The 17,893-nt window shown below is 46.3% G+C and overlaps 4 protein-coding genes and 1 long non-coding RNA gene across 5 annotated transcripts; 2 read left to right on the top strand and 3 right to left on the bottom strand.

Moving 5' to 3' along the window:
• Positions 1–321: 321 nt before the first annotated feature.
• Positions 322–1,917, bottom strand: LOC124689003. Its single transcript, XM_047222609.1, has 3 exons — positions 1,761–1,917; positions 1,577–1,638; positions 322–810 (listed from the first exon to the last, which is right to left on the bottom strand). Exons 1-3 carry the CDS (start codon positions 1,816–1,818, stop codon positions 688–690), a joined length of 243 nt encoding a protein of 80 aa, XP_047078565.1. The 5' UTR covers positions 1,819–1,917; the 3' UTR covers positions 322–687.
• A 2,085-nt stretch (positions 1,918–4,002) lies between these two features.
• Positions 4,003–5,478, top strand: LOC124689002. Its single transcript, XR_006998687.1, has 2 exons — positions 4,003–4,127; positions 5,208–5,478. It is a non-coding gene; the product is annotated as an uncharacterized LOC124689002 (long non-coding RNA).
• Positions 5,479–6,710: 1,232 nt separating this feature from the next.
• LOC124691084 (remorin 1.4-like) lies at positions 6,711–8,430 on the top strand. The gene is made up of 4 exons (XM_047224364.1): positions 6,711–6,891; positions 6,977–7,064; positions 7,160–7,241; positions 8,114–8,430. Exons 1-4 carry the CDS (start codon positions 6,711–6,713, stop codon positions 8,312–8,314), a joined length of 552 nt encoding a protein of 183 aa, XP_047080320.1. The 3' UTR covers positions 8,315–8,430.
• A 1,838-nt stretch (positions 8,431–10,268) lies between these two features.
• On the bottom strand, positions 10,269–11,747 carry LOC124691083. Its single transcript, XM_047224363.1, has one exon. It carries the CDS (start codon positions 11,745–11,747, stop codon positions 10,269–10,271), a length of 1,479 nt encoding a protein of 492 aa, XP_047080319.1.
• A 1,292-nt stretch (positions 11,748–13,039) lies between these two features.
• LOC124689000 (F-box/FBD/LRR-repeat protein At1g13570-like) lies at positions 13,040–14,832 on the bottom strand. The gene is made up of 3 exons (XM_047222608.1): positions 13,882–14,832; positions 13,565–13,708; positions 13,040–13,460 (listed from the first exon to the last, which is right to left on the bottom strand). Exons 1-3 carry the CDS (start codon positions 14,830–14,832, stop codon positions 13,095–13,097), a joined length of 1,461 nt encoding a protein of 486 aa, XP_047078564.1. The 3' UTR covers positions 13,040–13,094.
• Positions 14,833–17,893: the final 3,061 nt, after the last annotated feature.

Raw genomic sequence — 17,893 nt, 5'->3', positions numbered from 1 at the left:
TAATAACCTATACATACTTTCAACACATTCTGGAATCTGCCCAGCTCTTCAAAATTGTTATACCTGAATTCTAAAGAGGCCACCAATGAGCTCCAACGGAGGAGTATATACAGCCTAAAGATGTATACATGTGATGCGCCAGTACAGTTTTGACGTCCTGTCACAAATACCAGGAAACAAAATTTTAATAAATGTAGCAGCAACAATGTGCTCATATACTGTGCATGTACAGCGGAACTAAGCCAGCAGAATATGCAAACAATGTGCTTGCCAAACTTTGTCTAGCCTGATAAAATTCAGAAGCATCATGGAAACTAGAGAGAAAAGAAGGCTTGTGCTCATTCTCAACACAGAGTTACTGGTGGTCAGACAACTAGGTAAGAACAGATTCTTCCTGCTGATGCATCTGATACAGTATGCAGAGGCAAAAACATGTAATTTATCAGACACATCAGCTGCAAATTCCAGCTACAGAAAATATTATATTTGAAGGATATCTTTGGAGATACTAAGTCCAAACTCTAACATTGCAGGCGTACAAGCCATGCATCACAAAAGAAAAGGAGTTGCTTGGTCACATGGGACTCGGACAGAGCAAATGCTACTGATATGAGCATGGAACTACTTCCTTTCTTCCATGATTGCATCAAAACAACCAGCATGAGTCGAACAGTTCAGACGATGGAATCACTTGTCAACCTCCATGGCTTGTGCGGCCTTGGCTTTTGTTAAGGCTGAAAGCTTTGTCTTGACCTTTTTCTTGCCGACCTTAAAACTACTGCCCTTCTTTTTCTTATCACTGCCATCAATCTGAACAGACAGAGAAAAAAATAGTGTTAGCACAAATATAGCAATTTTGGTTATTCAGATCAAAATTCATGCCACATTACAGCACCAAGCGATAGAGGATGAAATCTGAAGAGCCGGTGGGGAAAACAAAGTGCAGTGGCAGTATCATAGCCCAACATAATTTAAGAGATGACAACGGGGACTACACGGTCAGGTGCCTTACGAACTCCAGGAAGCCTATGCATCGGGAGAAAAATCTAGGAACCAAAATATGTTTCCAGAAGGGTGAGCTTGTGAAGGAAAGGAAAAGTGAGGGCACTATGAACTGAAAATAATACCAATAACCTCCAACAGTTCACGCATCTCTTCTTGTGCTTCGTGTTGGAAAGGACAAGAATTAGAGAGATAAATTGTTAGCTGTATCTGCCCTGAGGCCTAGACCCACCGTCTAATAGACAGACTCAGGCTTGGAATAAAATGCCCTACCAAATTACCATGTTTATTTTCTATTAACTCCAGCAAAATAGTATCTCAGGCCGTTGTAGTATAAGACCTAACAGCTCTGCTATTCTTTTTCCAACACCCAAACAACCCGATGATATTCAGACGGCAGACTCCTACGGCAAAGCTGAACCATTACCAGTGAGACCTCCATGTACAAATACACCATTACACGATATGCAAATTTCACGGACAGAGGCATCCAGCCGCATCGTGGCGCCGTTTGAGAAACCGAGAAGACCAATTAGTGTAGAGCAGAGCATAATAAGGGGTGGATGGCGGATACCTTCATCTTGGATTTCTTGGCCTGCAGCTTCTTGGCTCGCTCCTCCTTGGCCGCCTTCTCCCCTGGTTAACACACCACACGTGAACAAAACAGAATAATATCAGGTGCCCGTCTTGATCCAGAGAGCTCGTCCCTCTCGGCAGCCACAAGTCCATGGAGAGAGAGAGAGTGTGTGTAATCTTACTCTGGAGGTCGAACTCGTGCGCCCTCCTCCTCGTGGCTAGGTTGTTCTTCTTCGACATCGCCCTCCCTTCCTTCCTCGATCGAGCGAGTGCTTTCTCCCTAGCCGCCGGCCGCGCAGACAGACGAACCCTAGCCAAGATTTCTCTTCCTCTCTTCTCTCCTCCGCCTTCCCTCTGTGGCTCTGTCCGGGCCTAGTCGATAGACTTTTGACCGACGATCTAAGACAAACTTGGCTTAGGGCCCATCTACGAGCCCAGCCCAAGTTCTAGCCCACATCTACAAATATTTCACTGGGCCGCAATGTCTCGACTACAATGCGGCCCTCTCGTGTCACCGCCTAAGCTCTCTCGATCATTAGGCTTCAGCCGCCATCGTCCGCCGGCGCTGCGGCCATCGGGAGGAAACCGAGGCCTCCTCGCGGCGGCGCGGCATTGCCGCAACCGCCGCCGCTGCTCGAGCCCAAGTCCGAGTCCTCGGAGGAGGACCCCGACCTCCGAGCCGCGCTGCTCATCTCGGCGGAGGAGGACGCGAAATGGCCGCACCTCCATGCGACCATTCGCACCTCCGAGATGGAGAAAGCGGCCCTGCGGGAGGTCGAGGAAGCCGAGGCTCGGGAGGCTGTACGCCCGGGCCGGCGCAGGCGCGACGGGAGGAGGAGGAAGCGGCGCGGCGGGAGGAGGCCAGGCGCCGCGCCGACGAGGAGCGGCGCGAGGAGCAGCGGCGGTAGGAGGCTAGGCGCCGCGCGGAGGAGCAGCGGCGGCAGGAGGCCAAGCGCCGCGCCTGGCAGGAGAGGGAGCAGCGCCTCAGGGAGGAGGCGCTGCTCCGTGCGCCGCCGCATCCTCGGGTGGCTCCGGACCCTCACTCGGCCTGGGAGGAGGCCCTATGGTCTCCGTGGCCGGAGTCCCCGGCGAGGTCGAGCCACAACAGTGCCTCGCCGCCCGGGGACGTCGTCGACGCCGACGACGCCCACAGGGGCTAGGCGGCGCACCGGCGGCCACCGCCGTCGACCAAACCCTAATAGAGGGTTTTTAGTTTAAATGTTAAAGCCCATATAGAGGGCTTCTTTTTAGTTATTTGCCCAAAATAGGGCTATGTACAAATTTGCCCAAAATAGGGTATATGTTTAATCAAATTTCGTTTAAATTCGCATTTTTACTTTTCTTTTTCTATTTCCTTGATTATGCGCTGCGTCCGCGCGTTGGGCGCACCGCGCGCGACCCAAACAGACACGCGGACGCGGGGTTCCGTCTACATGTCCGCTCAGCCACCCAAACAGCGTAAAATGGACGGTCCAGCGCGTCCGTTCGGGTCGCCGGTTGGAGATGCCCTGTGAAACTCATGATTACCGTACCGATGATGTCCGCCACCGAGAGACTTGACGGCGACGTGGGACAAAAAAAAAATGGCGGCCGGCAGGGACACGTGGCCCGGGAGAGACACACCACCGAGCACGGCGGACACGTGCTGCGTGACCGGCCGCCGGCGTGTCGCGCCTCGCCGCACCTCCCTACCACCGAGGACGCGAGGACTTAGCAAGTAAACTTTCGCGATTAGGCACGCGATTAGCAGCACAGCTCAGCTCATTAGCCGCTGCCCGCCGGCGCCAGCGAGGCAGGTCGCACAGGAGAAAGACGCCTTGTTAGGGGGAAAGCGTACGCTCGGCGTGCTGCTACTAATACAGCTCAGGCTCAGCCAGATTCGACAACCTTCCAAGTTCGAAGAGCGGCAGGAGAGTGTGGTACTACTCGCCAGGGAGAAGATGGAGATGCAGGAGCCAAAGGGAGCGCACGCGGTGGCGCCGCCGCCGACTGCCGTTGAGGCCGGCAAGCCTGCCGGCGTTGGTGGAGTTGTCCAGAGTGAGAAAGAAACCCATCTTCCTTCTGCTTCAGTTTTACCCGCCCAGAGTGCTGGGATTTTGGTAGATCGCCATTCATTTGCTAAACCGATCGACCTTTGCAGATGGGCCTCCGCCACCAGCACGGACAGCACAGGCGCCGGGTTCAGTGACTGACGGCGGTGCGTGTCTTCGATCTTTGCTTAAAATTTCAGTCGCTACGATGAATTCCGGTCTCACTTAGCTTAGTATCCTAGCATGGTGGTTAATTAACGCAAGAGTTGGTCAAGCATTTCGAAACCCAGGGATCACCTTATTTCGGTTCTAACTGAACCCGTTTTGCTGCAGGCGTGCCCCCAAAACCAGTACCAGCACCAGCAGACAAAGCGGCAGCACCACTGGTCAAGGGTCGCGGCCACGGCCGATGACGGTGGTCTCAAGATGGGCACACACGCCGGCCGCGGGAAGGGGACGCAGTGCAAGAACATGAAGCAAAATCAGCGCAAGAAGCTCAACGGTAGCTCCCTCATCAAGGTAACTACTACCAATCCTCCCAATTGCCATGCATCCATGATCATGCTGTAAGCCCTTAGACTAGTTTGATGTACCGGGCATAGATCATGAAATTCTTGTAAAAATGAGGTTACAGAAATAAAGTAGCTACCTTGTCTGCGAATAAACGACAAGCATAGACTTTGATCCCTGGTATAAATATGACAATTCATTCATTAACAGTAATCCCGTGGTTCCGAACTCTGAATGTGTATGTGATTTTATCTTTCTCAATGAATCGATTATGGGTGATTGATGGATCAGACTGTTTGCATTGTTCATTGCATTGCTTGATCGATTTGGTGCAGAAAAAAATGACATCATATTAACTTGAGTGCATTGCATTGTTCTTGCATGACTGTTGCATCTGAAATCAGACATCTTTCTCGAGATGGAAGGGTGTACTTATACCTATTGATTTCAGCAGTAACTTTGGCCAATTCAATTATGTCTGAACCTTACCACTGAACTGAAATTATTTGCATGCTCACTCTTCAGCTTGAATTAATGCATGGCTATTCTTCAGTTTGAGTGCCCAGGGGTGCAGCTGTGAGATTCAACTGCATAGTACACTATGCAAGGATAACCATTCAAACTGATCAAGCTTCTAGTTTCCTAGCTTCTACAGTACTATTTTTGATTTTGACAATTACCTGTGCATACAATTAATCAGTATTTTTGATCAAGCTTCTAGTAAACTATGCAAGGATGTACACTTGTTTTTCTGTGATTTTAAACATGTGGTGCTCATGGATCCTACACTGTTTGAAAGAACCCTCTCTAACACTTGGTCTACTTGAAATTTAATCATCATTAGAAATGTTTGCAGCAATATTTATGTGTTAAAATTTCTGTAACTGTTCCTCTAATTTTTTTTTTCTGTAACTGTGTAATAGAGCATGGACACTTGGTCTACTTGAACTAGTAGCAGCAAATTCCTTGTTTTAACAACCCTCTCTAGGAGTGTGTGCAAATCCACCATTCCCTGAACACTTGGTCTACTTGCAACAGGCAGTAGAGTATCTTGAGAAAGGAAACTATCTAACCTGAATTTTCTTTCAGGCTGAATGTGCTTCTTCAGCGACGACCTGAAGGGAGCAACAACAACTGGATGGCCAGCACTTGTTCAGGGAGGATGGCGAGTAAGTCTGGGAGCTACTACACATTATCAGCCACTGGTTTCTATTGTTGTGTTGTAATGCAGTATGAGAGTTGACTCTTTTTGCATTTGAGCTAGCTAGATAAGAGCAGAGCTAATTTCCATGTTTTGGTAGCAAGTGACAATGGCAACTTTCCATGTTTGAATGCACAAGATCGCTTTATTTTCAGTCAAGATGAAGAAGCAACTCTGGATGTTTGAATTCAGGGAGGGGTACTGTAATGTTGCCTTTCCATGTTTGAATGCACAAGATTGTCTTATTTTCAGTCAAGATGAAGAAGCAATTTTCATGTTCATCTGCTATTGTGATGTTGATCTTGAAGAAATAAGAGCATCTCCGGTCGCGTCCCCTAAAACGCGCCGGATTGAGTGTTTGGGGGACGTGTTTCGTTCGTGCCGCGTTTGGGGGACGTCGCTCCCCAGTCGCACCCCCCAAACAAAATTTCGGAAATTTTAAACTTAAGCGAGATTCGATTAGATTCGTCTAAACTTACGTCTGGATGCCGTCCCTCCATTGGTCCGTGCCCGGCTTCGGCGGCGGCGGGACGCCAAGGCCGTTCACGGCCATCTTCCAGCCGCCGCTGCTTGGCAGCCGCATGTCTGACGGGACTGGATATCGGGCGTGGTACAGCGCCCACGCCTCCACCACGGTTAGGCTGCCGCGGCCGAAGCCGTTCGCCGCGGCGATCTTACGGGAGGACGAACTCGACATTTTTGGAGCGGCGAGGAGAAGATCTGCGAGGGGGGAGGCGGCGGAAGACGAGAAGGTTCGGGAGCGGTGAGAAATTGGGACGAACTGCAGGGCGTCTTAATGTACATCGGCGGCAGCGGGTGGTTGCACGCAATAACGCCGGCGCGGACGGCCACGCGGCCATGCACGACGAGACGCGTCCCTGCGTCGCCTGGGAAAACAGGGACGCCATTAACGTCGCTTGACCAAAGGTAGGCGACGGGGTTTAGCCTTCGAGCCGGCCGACGCGTCGGGCCCGCGTCGCTTCGCCTCGCTTTTCGGTGTGTCCGGCGTGCCCGGAACGTCCCCTGTGGGACGGGGACGGGCTCGGGGCGCCGGACACCGTATCGGGCCGCGCCGGACAAAATTAGCTTTGGGGAACGCGGCTGGAACGGTTTTTTGGTCCGATGCGCTCCAAATTGCTTTGGGGAACGGTTTGGGGGACGCGACTGGTGCTCTAAGGCAGCTTCTGGATAGGATTGTTCAGAAAAAATATTCAGAAATATTAATATTGTGTTGTGACGAAATATTACTGCTAAACTAATTGATCTTTAGTGTATAAAGAGAGCTGACTTTTTTTTTTATCCGAGCTAGCTAGCGATCAGGGTGCTAGCTAGTGATCAGGATGAAAAACGAGCTAGCCTAGCTAGCGCACGCTGGCTGCGCGACGCAGCCAATGCGCGGCATACGCGGCGTATGCACGGCGCCGCAAAAACGCTCCGTAGGCACGCGGCTCATACGCGGCACACAACATAAAGTTGCGGTCATCTGCGGCGCACCAGCGGGCCCCCGCAGAGCGTCCCGCTTGCACCCTGAAGCACCAGCACCAGCAGCAGCGAGTTCAGCAACTGACCGAGGTACAGTATCGTTAACTTTCAGTAATCTTCCCCTGCGATGCGATAAATCAATTTAGTCACATCCAAGAAACTGATTAACTCGCAGATGCCGTGCTCGCCAAGGTGGAGATGGAGAGGAAGCTGTCGATGGTCAAGGCGTGGGAGGAGCACGAGAGGAGCAAAGTCGACAACAGGTGACCCAACTCAAACTGAATTTTGCACAAGAATATCCTGTTTCCCCATGTATGTTTGGCCGCAATGTAATTAAGTGGAGATCGTTACGCTTCAGGGCTGAGCACAAGATGTCCTCCATCCTGTCGTGGGAGAACACCAAGAAGGCTTCGATCGAAGCCAAGCTGCGAACACGGGAGGTCTCGGCTCTGAACTCTGCCTTACTCCTAAGTCCTAACCCAGTGACCCTTTAGTTGTAAAATTCAGTCGGTGTTGTCGCACGTTCAGGGCCGGTTCATAGATTTCGGGGGCCCTAGGGCGAAACGACACCAAGGACCCCTTCTCATAGTGGCTAAGCTTTTCTAGGGCGGGGGCGATGGCCCCCCTACTCTGAAAAATTCCTTAAAAATATTCATTTATGTTAAATTTATATATCTTACTTAATTTTTAAGCATGATTATGTTTCTAGACCCCTTAACAATCTCAGTCAAGCTTCACCGCTTGCTCACACACAAAAAAACTAAAAAATTATTATTCAGCACGATAAATATTAGGGTAATGCAATAACAAACGAAATAATATTTACGTTTGAATGGTCTTCAGAATATTGGTGAAGATGTTTGAAACAATTTATTTCTATTGATCGCACGAACTATATACCATGATTATTATTTCTACCAATGGCTACTTGTGTACACGTGTATTGTTTGCGAGAAATAAAAATAATCAGAGAAAAATATATGAGGGTCGGTTTTATTTTGCATGTTTGAGAAGGAGTCAGAGTATAGGCACATTAAGTTACAACTTCAACCTTCTATATTTTCTAGAATTATTCCAAAATCTACTACCTAAAGAGTATAAATATAAGTGTAGTAAGTATACAAATAAATCTTGGACTAGGGCCCTAACTGTTCCCCACCCTATGGGCCGGCCCTGCACACGTTAGTTAGCAGTGGGACAAAGGTCATGTTAAGTCCTGTGTGCGGCTCATTTCATTCAAGCTGTCGCTTTGTAAAAGGATCATGGTCCAGTATGGCGCCTATTCTGAACCCGCTGATCGATCAATATGCAGGAGAAGCTGGAGAAGAAGAAGGCCGAGTACGCGGAGAAGATGAGGAACCGGATGGCGACGATCCACAAGGAGGCTGAGGAGAAGAGGGCGTCCGTGGAGGCGAAGCGGCAGGAGGAGGTGCTCAAGTACCAGGAGACGGCGGCCAAGCACCGGTCAACAGGGACCACGCCCAAGAAGAAATTTCTCCAGTGTTTCGGCTAAGCGCATACACATATTAGATAAGTGAATGAATATATATACCACGAGTGAAGTTGTCTGCTATATATAGCTAGCTAGAAGATGTGCTCTTGGCTTTGTTTGGTTGGTTGGAACATGATAAGAGATCATGGTTGTATATTGTATACTAGCTGGGATCACTTGGGCGAGTTATGTATGCTGCTCTTGTGTAGTGTAATGGACATATGTAATACCTGTATATCACTATAATTGGGAGGAGTGTAGGAGTATTATAATACACGAGAACAAACCCTCTACCTGCTGCTATTAATATGTTGTATCTCTCATCTATTTTATAACTATCTGAAAGTACATATAGGGATGAACAACTCTTTTTTTAGCGGGCATAAAATAAAGTTGTAGATGTCCTAGCATGTTTGGTATGCTATAGTCTGTTAAGACTCTTTAGGTAGTACAACATGTAAATAGATTTATCATATTCACCACTTTCTTCTACTATGCACTATTCAAACAAGCATGAATAAGCATTAGTATTTGTATAAAACTAATAATTTATTTTCTAAACACCCTTGATCCTTGAGTGCGGACCTAGCCAGCAGATGATTTATCCCAAACCATACCGTTGCTGTTTTCCAGTGGGACCATATCGTCAGTGTCTCAGATCGAAAACAGAAAACTATCGGCAGTGTCTACCAGCGATCCCCTTCTGCCCCAGAGCCACCGAGGCCCTCTCCCCTGCAAAGGCCGCCGGCGAACCGCTCCGCCCAGCGTGTAATTTCCCCCGTCGCAGACTCGCAAGTCGTTGGAGCCAGGGTAATGCCGGGCGTCAAATTCGGGGCCTCCGTGCCTGAAGCGCTGCCGCGAGAGCCTCGCTGGCGGCAATCTGCGCCTCACAGATGCAATGCGCGGCCGCGGTGCTCCGCTAGTTCTTCGGGAACCTCGGTAATTCGAATCTAAACCTGTTCTGATTTCCCAAAACTCGCTAAATATTAACGCGAGGCGCTGGTCCGGGAAGGACCACGGTGCCTAGCACTAGCACTTGTCCTGTGTATGCAACTGTAGTCTGATCTGAACTGAGGTTTTCTTTGGCATCCACACAAGAAAACACCACAACACACATGGAACTTCGTCCTCTTTTTATATGCAGCGTTGCCGATTGGATGGAATTGTATCATGGAGTTACACAGATATATTCTTGATCCGTTCGTCCATTCAAGCTTGTACACCTTCATGGTATCAACAAAAACAAATTGCTAATCAGAAACTATGTTATGATGATAGATTGATAGTAATGATTATGTTGATGCATGGACCTCTGTCCTGTTACTCTGTTGGTTCAATTTCTGTTTAATTACTTGGCCACCTTACTGAAAGTCTGAAACTGGCTAGAGCAGCTGATGAGTGGTAGTAGGGATTGACACTTTTGATAGAAGAACAGGGGTCTGTTGGATATGATGAAACACAGAATTTTAATAGCCACCTTACTGAAACTGATTAGAGCTGCCGAGGAGTGGTAGTAGGGATTGCCATTTTTGGTGGAAGATCAGGGGGGGCTGTTGGATATGATCAAACAAACAATTTTAACATTAATTGAGATCCATGATACATCTAGTTGAATGGTATACATGAACATATCCATTTATCCTGTATCAAACAATACAGGATTAGTTACATACACAAGTTTTACAACAAAATTACATCGGCACTCCTCATCGCTTCGTCCCTAGCAAGGAACTACCTTCATCTGCATCCTGCGCACGACTTGTAACAAAATAAGCAAACGAATTATGAGGGGGTATCCTTGATTCCCATGAAACGAGAATGAAGTCTTGTTCTGGCCTAACACTTGGATCTGCTAGAAGTTCCCCAAGTATCACTACTTAAAACAGATTTGTCCATGGCCACGTGAACACATCCATTTTTCATGTATCAGAAAATACAAGAAGAGTTACACATTACACGAGTTTTGAAATAAAAATTAGAATGGCACTCCTCGTCGCTTCCTCCCAGGTAAGGCACTATTGCCTTCATTTGTATCTTCAGCACAACTTGTAACAAAATTAGCAAATGAATGATGAGGGCGCATCCTTGATTCCCATGCAATTAGAGTGAAGTCTCCTTTCGGTCTAACACTAGGATCTGTTATAAGGTCCCCAAATGTCACACTTGGCGATTCCTTCTTGATTGAAACATTAGCAGTATAAGGTGTCATGCTAAGTGGATGCAAAGCAAGGTCTGTTATGTCGATTGGACGACCTTGTCCTATATGGAGGCAAAGCATGCTCGGGTGCACACCATATATGGAGATGTTTCTTTTGACCATTCTTATCCCCTTGTCCAATATGTGAAGCCAAAATTGAACATCGAGGTTCCTTCTCAACAAATCTGCTAGCACATTCATTGCGACTAGTGAACCTTGCATATTTTGCAACACCTTGGAAAATTCATCTGCTATTCGTACTAGTCTTGGATGTTCTGCAGGGTCTACACTCCCGAATGTAAGCATCTTGAAAAGGTGCCTCAACTCGTCGTAAGACAGAGCACTTAGAAAAATAGGTTTCACCGATCCAAGTTGGGCTAATGTTCTATGTCTACTTATGATGATGATCTTACTTCCTCTGTGCATTCTCGTGGCAAACGAGTGGAACTTTTCCCAGTCATCTTGGCCTATATCAGAGGAGAATTCAATAATTACCAACATCATCTCTTCCATGGTCTTTCCATGGTCAAGTATCCTCATAAGGTTGCCTCCATTCAAATGCAAAACAGAGGAGAAGCGCGAGCGAACTCTTTCGTCGCCACACACATGTGCAACCAAAGTTTTCTTCCCAACTGCAGCGCCACCTATGATCGGAAGGATGGCCGGTGCATGATCACCAGGAGTGTTGTTGTGGTGCAGCAAGAAGCTCGAGAGCTCTTGCTTCTCGGCGTGTCGCCCGAACATGAAGTTATCGGTGTAAAGATAAACATCATACGGCCTACGAGACATGCGCTCGCATCCACCCAGGAGCACAACAAATTCCTTCATGTTAGCAAAAGCAGTTTCTAAGCTTTCCAAGGCACCATGTGACTCGAGGTGCGTGGCTTTATGAGTTGTTGCTCTAGAACGCTTTGCTGAATACAAGCTGCTGCTAAATAAGTCGTTACTGCTAACCTCACTGAAGCCTGCACCATCTTGGAGGGCTCGGTACCTTGATTGGTCCAGCATGCGGTGTCCTCGGTACATGGCCTCCGAGAGCATCTTGAGCTGCATCAGCATCCTGGAGTTGGTTATGTATCGCGTGTCGGCCTCCTCAATGATGGTGCTAGCTCTCATCAGGAGGTGCTGCAACCTGTCCACCACCATCTTCTCCTCCACTGATTGTGCGTGGCCCAAGGAGGAGTTGTACTTGTTCATCAGGAAGGAGATGAACCGGGTGACGAGTTCACCTGTAACTGCAGATATGGCAACCTCCATGGCTAGTGAGAAGATGATTGATGTGGGAAGCTGCTGGTTGGTCTGTATGGCCTCTACGGAGCAAGTCTCCAACGATGACTAAACTGTTGACTGCGACTATGCGAATGTGGTTGGCTGACACACTGACCTTTTCTCGTACGTGGGACTCTCTATTTTCTTGGGTAGATTCTAGATCGTCTTTCATTTTGTTAGATACCTGTGTAAACGTCCAAACCTGTGACAAGGACAAGCCAACTGTCCAAGCAGCATGAAAACATTGACCAGTATTAGCAATATCTGTAGTAGGTAGGTTCACACTAATTATTTGCTAAATGTTTACATAATTATCTTGGCGTTGCTCCTATCACATTTTACATATCAGGAAATGCTACCCCGCAAATGTGCTCTCTACTGTAGCAGGGTTTAACCCTGGAGTTTTATTTGGACTTTTCCAGTTGCACATCGGTGGAGAAGCAGTGCGCGGCAACTTGTCGACAAGAAAACTGTTCTTGGTCAGTGATGACAATCACCACTCATCGGCAGGAGAACTGTTCTTGGTCAGTTTGTCTGTATATTTGCTCCTGATTGAGGTCCTGAAGAACCAAAGGAGCAAATGTACAGAAGAGTTCACAAGATCAACATGTGTGTAAGTCGGCCCACTGTGTATCTGTATAACCTTTTAAGGTGGCATGGGCTAGAGTCATCGAAGAACTTGTACATGAACCTTTCTCTTCTCCTCTCTTCAGACTTATCTGAACTCAGTTGCTGAAATAGCTTTATCCTCGGTGTGTTCCCGGGATCTAATTTATTTTATAGCAGCAAAAAGACTAATCGTTTTTTAATACCAAGTTGGATTTTATGTGTTAGCAGTGATTTCTTCAATCATCGCTTCTCTTATGGTCGATACAACTAAAAACAAAACTGCAGCTTATCCCATGATATGTGGTACACAATCCATATCATTTTCCTGGTACTTAATTAGTAAGTTCAATTTTAGATGATAGTTGACTTGGCAGAGGTGCATGTCATATAGTGCTGTGTACTGCTGAATGGAACAGAAAATAGAAAGAGCATTACAGCCAAAAAAAAAACGATGGGATTGTAAGCAATATGACAGGACTAACTGCATGTCCTTTACTTCTAGCAGCATCGGTAAAACACAGATCAATGTCAATCACAAACAGTAGATACCATGATAAAATCTCAGTTTCTGCTAATACATTCAGCAGCTCCTCATGCTACCTGAAACCTCCATTCTCAAGAGTCAAAATCATCCATGCCAACAAGCTGAATAAGTGTTCAGCGCACATACAAGTGTGCATACATGATACCTCATGAGGCTAGAATCAACAAGCTGCTTCAGGTGCATCAGTGGAAAGGGTCCTTAATGGAGAGATCAGATGCTGTGTGGAAGCTCCAACCGTTGGGCCTCACCACCGCCACGTTACAGTTGTCGCAGTTCCATGATCCACGCGACAGAGCCGCCACCTTACTTATCGCCTCATTCACCATAGGCCCCGAAGCAAATATTTCTTTGGTAACCCCAAAAAGCAGATTCCGCACCTTCACGGCACTCCTGGCAACGAACCCAAGGAATTCCATTTCGCTTTGCTCCCCGCGGAATTCATGGATGAATATCTTCCTGACACGCGACTTGAGGCATTCGATGGGGCGGAGCTCTCGCCAGAAGTTGGCATTGTGACTTGCAGTGGGTTCATCTGCGGCTAGGACAGACTGCAAAATCACACCTACTTGTTCAATCACCTGACTGATAAACAATTGAAGATATGAATGTGAATCGAGTGACTGAATGTGCCAGACAGGTACTGAAATGTCACCTCGATGTGCAGCTTGCGAACATTGGGAAAGCATCTGAGGATGTTGGCCATGGTCTTGACCTCCTCCAAGACACCAAAGTTCACCCGCAAGGCTAGTACTTTTACACTTGGAACCACGGTGCTTGGGCTCACCTCTGTGTCAGGCTGCACCAACAGAAAGAGAGATCATACTTAGTTGGCACATACGTGATGATGCACAACTTGCATTGCATAATGAAGAGACCATGATCCTTCTGAAATGTGGATGAGCATATGGTAGTATATGTGATTACATTACAGAAACTTGAAGGTGAGATGCTTGCAGAAAAGGGTAGTACCTCGATGACATTGTCGCCAATCTGCAGCTGATGAACTCTGATATCCATATCCAGGTAGCCAAGCAACCGTAGGTTGGTCGGGCCATCAATCTTGACCCTCATAGGCACCACCACATTGTCGTCGCCATCGTGAAGTGTCTTCCACAGGATGAGACGCTCAAGGAGCGGGGAGTCCATGGATATGACGACCTCTTGCGTTGAGTAATGCCAGAGGAGCACGCACTTGAGGCTGAGGCTTTGGAGGTGGACGCGCTCGCGGGTTCTGCTGAGGACGAGGGCGAGGGTGCCCAGGGCGGGGCTGGAGGCGAGCAGGTGGTCGAGGCTGTGGCCGGGCATGTGGGTGCCGAACACGGTGAGCTCCAGGAGGTGCGGGAACCCATCGGTGGGTGGGGGTGGGCCGGCGGCGGAGTTGCTGCGGAACCTCCAGAACCCCAGGAAGAGGCGGCGGAGCGAGGCGCAGCGGAGGACGTCGGAAGGGACGGCGGGGAGGCGGCTGCAGTCGTCGAGGTCGTTGACGAGGACGAGGTTCTCGACGCCCTTGGCGGCGAGGAGGCGCGCGCACTCGGCGACGAGCTCCGGCTCACGGGACGCGAAGTCGCAGGAGGAGATGCTGACGGTGCGGAAGGGGCCCGGGTGGTTGGCGAGGACGCGGGCGACGGCGGCGGCGACGCGGTCCCGGTCGGAGGGGAGGAGGTGGGCGTCGTAGAGGACGAGCGGGGTGGAGCGCCAGATGTGGCGCCAGCGGGAGGCGAGCGCGGCGGTGCGGGCGGCGTCCTTGACGGGGAGGCGGGACACGATGTCGCAGAGGATGTGGTCGCCGAGGGCGCTGATGCGGTCCTCGCCGTCGTGGGACGCGGCGGCGGAGGAGAAGGAGAGGGAGGTGGCGCTGCACCTGGCGATGGCGTCTCCGCCGGGGAACCAGCCCAGGACTTGCTCGACGCTGCCGGCCATGGCGGAATGGAATGGGGAGCGGCGACGCGGCGGCGTGGAGGTGTAGGGAATGGGCCTGTTGGGCCCGTGAAGCTGCATGCCTCCACCGACCACCGGGAAGAGTAATGGAATGTCTGCTCAAAAACAAAGAAAGATGGTAATAGAATGATGCGCTAATAATGTCTGCTAATAAAAAGCATAGGTAATCCGTTCATTCGCAATTACTCCGCATTTTTGGTTTAGTCAAAATTAAATTTTATAAAGTTTGATAAAAGATTTATAGAAAAATATTGACATCTACATTATAACATCTATAATTATTAGATTTTTTATATTGTATTTTTTTTGAAACAAAAGCAAAAGCTTTGCCTCATCAATTAATTAAGAAGAGATAGCCCAGTTTTTAGGAGAAAACCGGGCAAAAACCTACAATGACAAGGCTAAGCCCACACAAAGAACCCACCGACAAACAAGACGCTCCAACACTTCAACACCGCAACACTAATAAACACTCATGCAAGACACTCCAACACCAAGCCGTGAAGGACAGACTACGACATTGGGGGCACCCATCAACCAACTGCGGATCTATGGTAGGCAATAGCTAAGGTGGCAAGAAAATCGCAAACTTCCCCGGCGACGATAGCTCCAGACACCGCTGACAACAATCCAGACTTAGGAGCCCCATCATCACGAAGAACCGTCTCATGTTGGACTCAGGCGAGAGAGAGATTACAACATCAATAACATCGCGCTTCTTTACATGATCAAACTTTACATGATTTGAGTTTTAAAAAATAATATGAACCTTATTCATTGGAACATTGGTATCACTAAAGGATTACTAGCGCTTAGGAAAAAAATTAAGGACCATGGTACAACCCTAACTAGTTCAAGTGTCATTAGACTACCCACAATGGGAGTATCATGGGTAGTATCATGCATTTCATGCATGCAAAATGCTGATGTGGCAGTGCAATTAAGGATGAGAGATGATACTAGTATCATAGGTAGATACGGTATCATAACACATACTACTAGAAAAAATTAATGTCAAGTAAATCTTATACATATATTTGCATTGAGATTTTACAAATCAATTAATATAAGAAGAGTATGATACTAGTATATGATACTATGCATTGTGACTAGTCCTAGAACCATTGGCGGAGCTGGTCTACAAAGATTGGGTGAAGATGAACCCAACACATTTTGCCAAATCCTTCATTAAATTAGTATTCTATTTATTTTTAGTGGAAGATTGCACCATAAAAAATAGAGCTGAAGCCAATAATCTGTTGCTATAGCTTCGCCATGATTAGAACATTGTCATTTCATTTTAATTTACCTACGAAATTCCTAAATATACATCTCATTTATATGTAATATTGTAATTATAAAGTGACATCATGTATGTTTTGTGCATGCCTTCATGCATCATTATTGTTGATCGAAAGTCTCCAACTCCATGTGTGCTTGCTTCAATCTCCATGGTTGACCATGTTTTAATTTTATTCTACTTGTCCCTGCAAGATACTTCATTCACGGATAAGAAAAACACAAGTTATTTAGTTAGCATCATATTCTCATGAACATTTCCAACATTTTCTAGAAACTGAAGTGCGTTACTGAGTTACCGTGTGCAACACTAGTGATTGGTCCTTTTTAGTTTAGATACCTTTGGTATGTGCAGTTGTAGATGTTGTGTTTTTAAATGTAGTACGGATATCATCATCATGCATACAACTCAATCAAACATAGAATACAAAATTATTTAGTTCCGAATTTCAAAATGTTTCATGTCGCACCAGGTTGGAACTTGAGAAATATGGGAGACCGATAAGGTGTAAGAGATTAACTACACATGTGTTTTTGGTTGAGAGTTAAAGCACCAAGCCCATCCCCATGTTGCGCTAAAGTATATCAACGTTGTTTTGTTCATAATTCATTCTATAACCTCTATTCATATCACTATTTACAAAATAAACAATAAAATAGATAGTGGAGAGAGTGTGAGGTTAGTGAACAAGAGATCTACCGCTGCAACTAAACATTGGACATTAAATGAATGCTAAGATACCGCCACTTTGAGATACCGATAAGGAATCCGAATACTAGAACACCTGATCAATGATTAACCCTCGATTCACTGGAGATATATTGTGCTTTACTCTAAACCCTATATAAAAGTTACATTTAAGAATTAAAATTATAGTTAATTATGATTGTTAGTTGAATGTTCCTCCCTTAAGCCAGTTCTCGTTTCAAGAGTTGTCTTGATTAGTTTATATAACAAACTAATAGTAAATTGTTGATTCTTTGGCCTAAGCCAAATTATAATATATTGTTCTCACAAATTTATATCGAATTTATTTGCTTCATCACAACTAATGTTCCCAATAAATTAATGCTATTTTGGTTCATACATATATTGATATACTATCTTAAATAAGTTTTGTCATACATAATTAACATAATATAAAATATGGTAAATACATAGTAAGGTGCATATCTATCACACACACGGAAGTGCATTTTGTGTGTTGATTTGGAAGTGCATTTTTGTCCGAATGATTTTTCTTTACTTTTACAATGTTATTAAGTTTTCATCCCTGAAACAATATGTGTTTTTCAAATATGAATGAATTAACTCATATTAGCTATATTAGTTACAAACGGCAGTTGATTTTTTTGTCCTAATTTAATTTACAATATATCATTCTCGCTAATTTATATTTAACTTTTTTACTTCATCACAACTAATGTTGCTAATAAATTAATGCTATTTTGGTTAATACATCTATTGATATAATATCTTCAATAATTTTGGTCATAGATAATTAACATAATATCCAATATTAAATACATATCAACATGCATATTTATCATGCAATGTAATATTTTAGCTTCATTTCCATTTTCTTGTGTTGAAAGGGAAGTGCCTTTTCTTAAAAAGCTTTTTAAAATTTTAAAATAGTTAGAGATATATTTAAGAAAAGCTTGTTTTGAAATGGGTTTCATTCTAAATTGAATGAAACTAAAGGTAGTATCACATTGCAGCAGAAATAAACAGTACACTCAG

Source organism: Lolium rigidum, chromosome 2, assembly GCF_022539505.1.
Source record: "Lolium rigidum isolate FL_2022 chromosome 2, APGP_CSIRO_Lrig_0.1, whole genome shotgun sequence".
NCBI lineage: Eukaryota > Viridiplantae > Streptophyta > Magnoliopsida > Poales > Poaceae > Lolium > Lolium rigidum.
The sequence above is the reverse complement of the archived record's forward strand: the minus strand, read 5'-3'. Positions and strand labels throughout refer to the sequence as shown.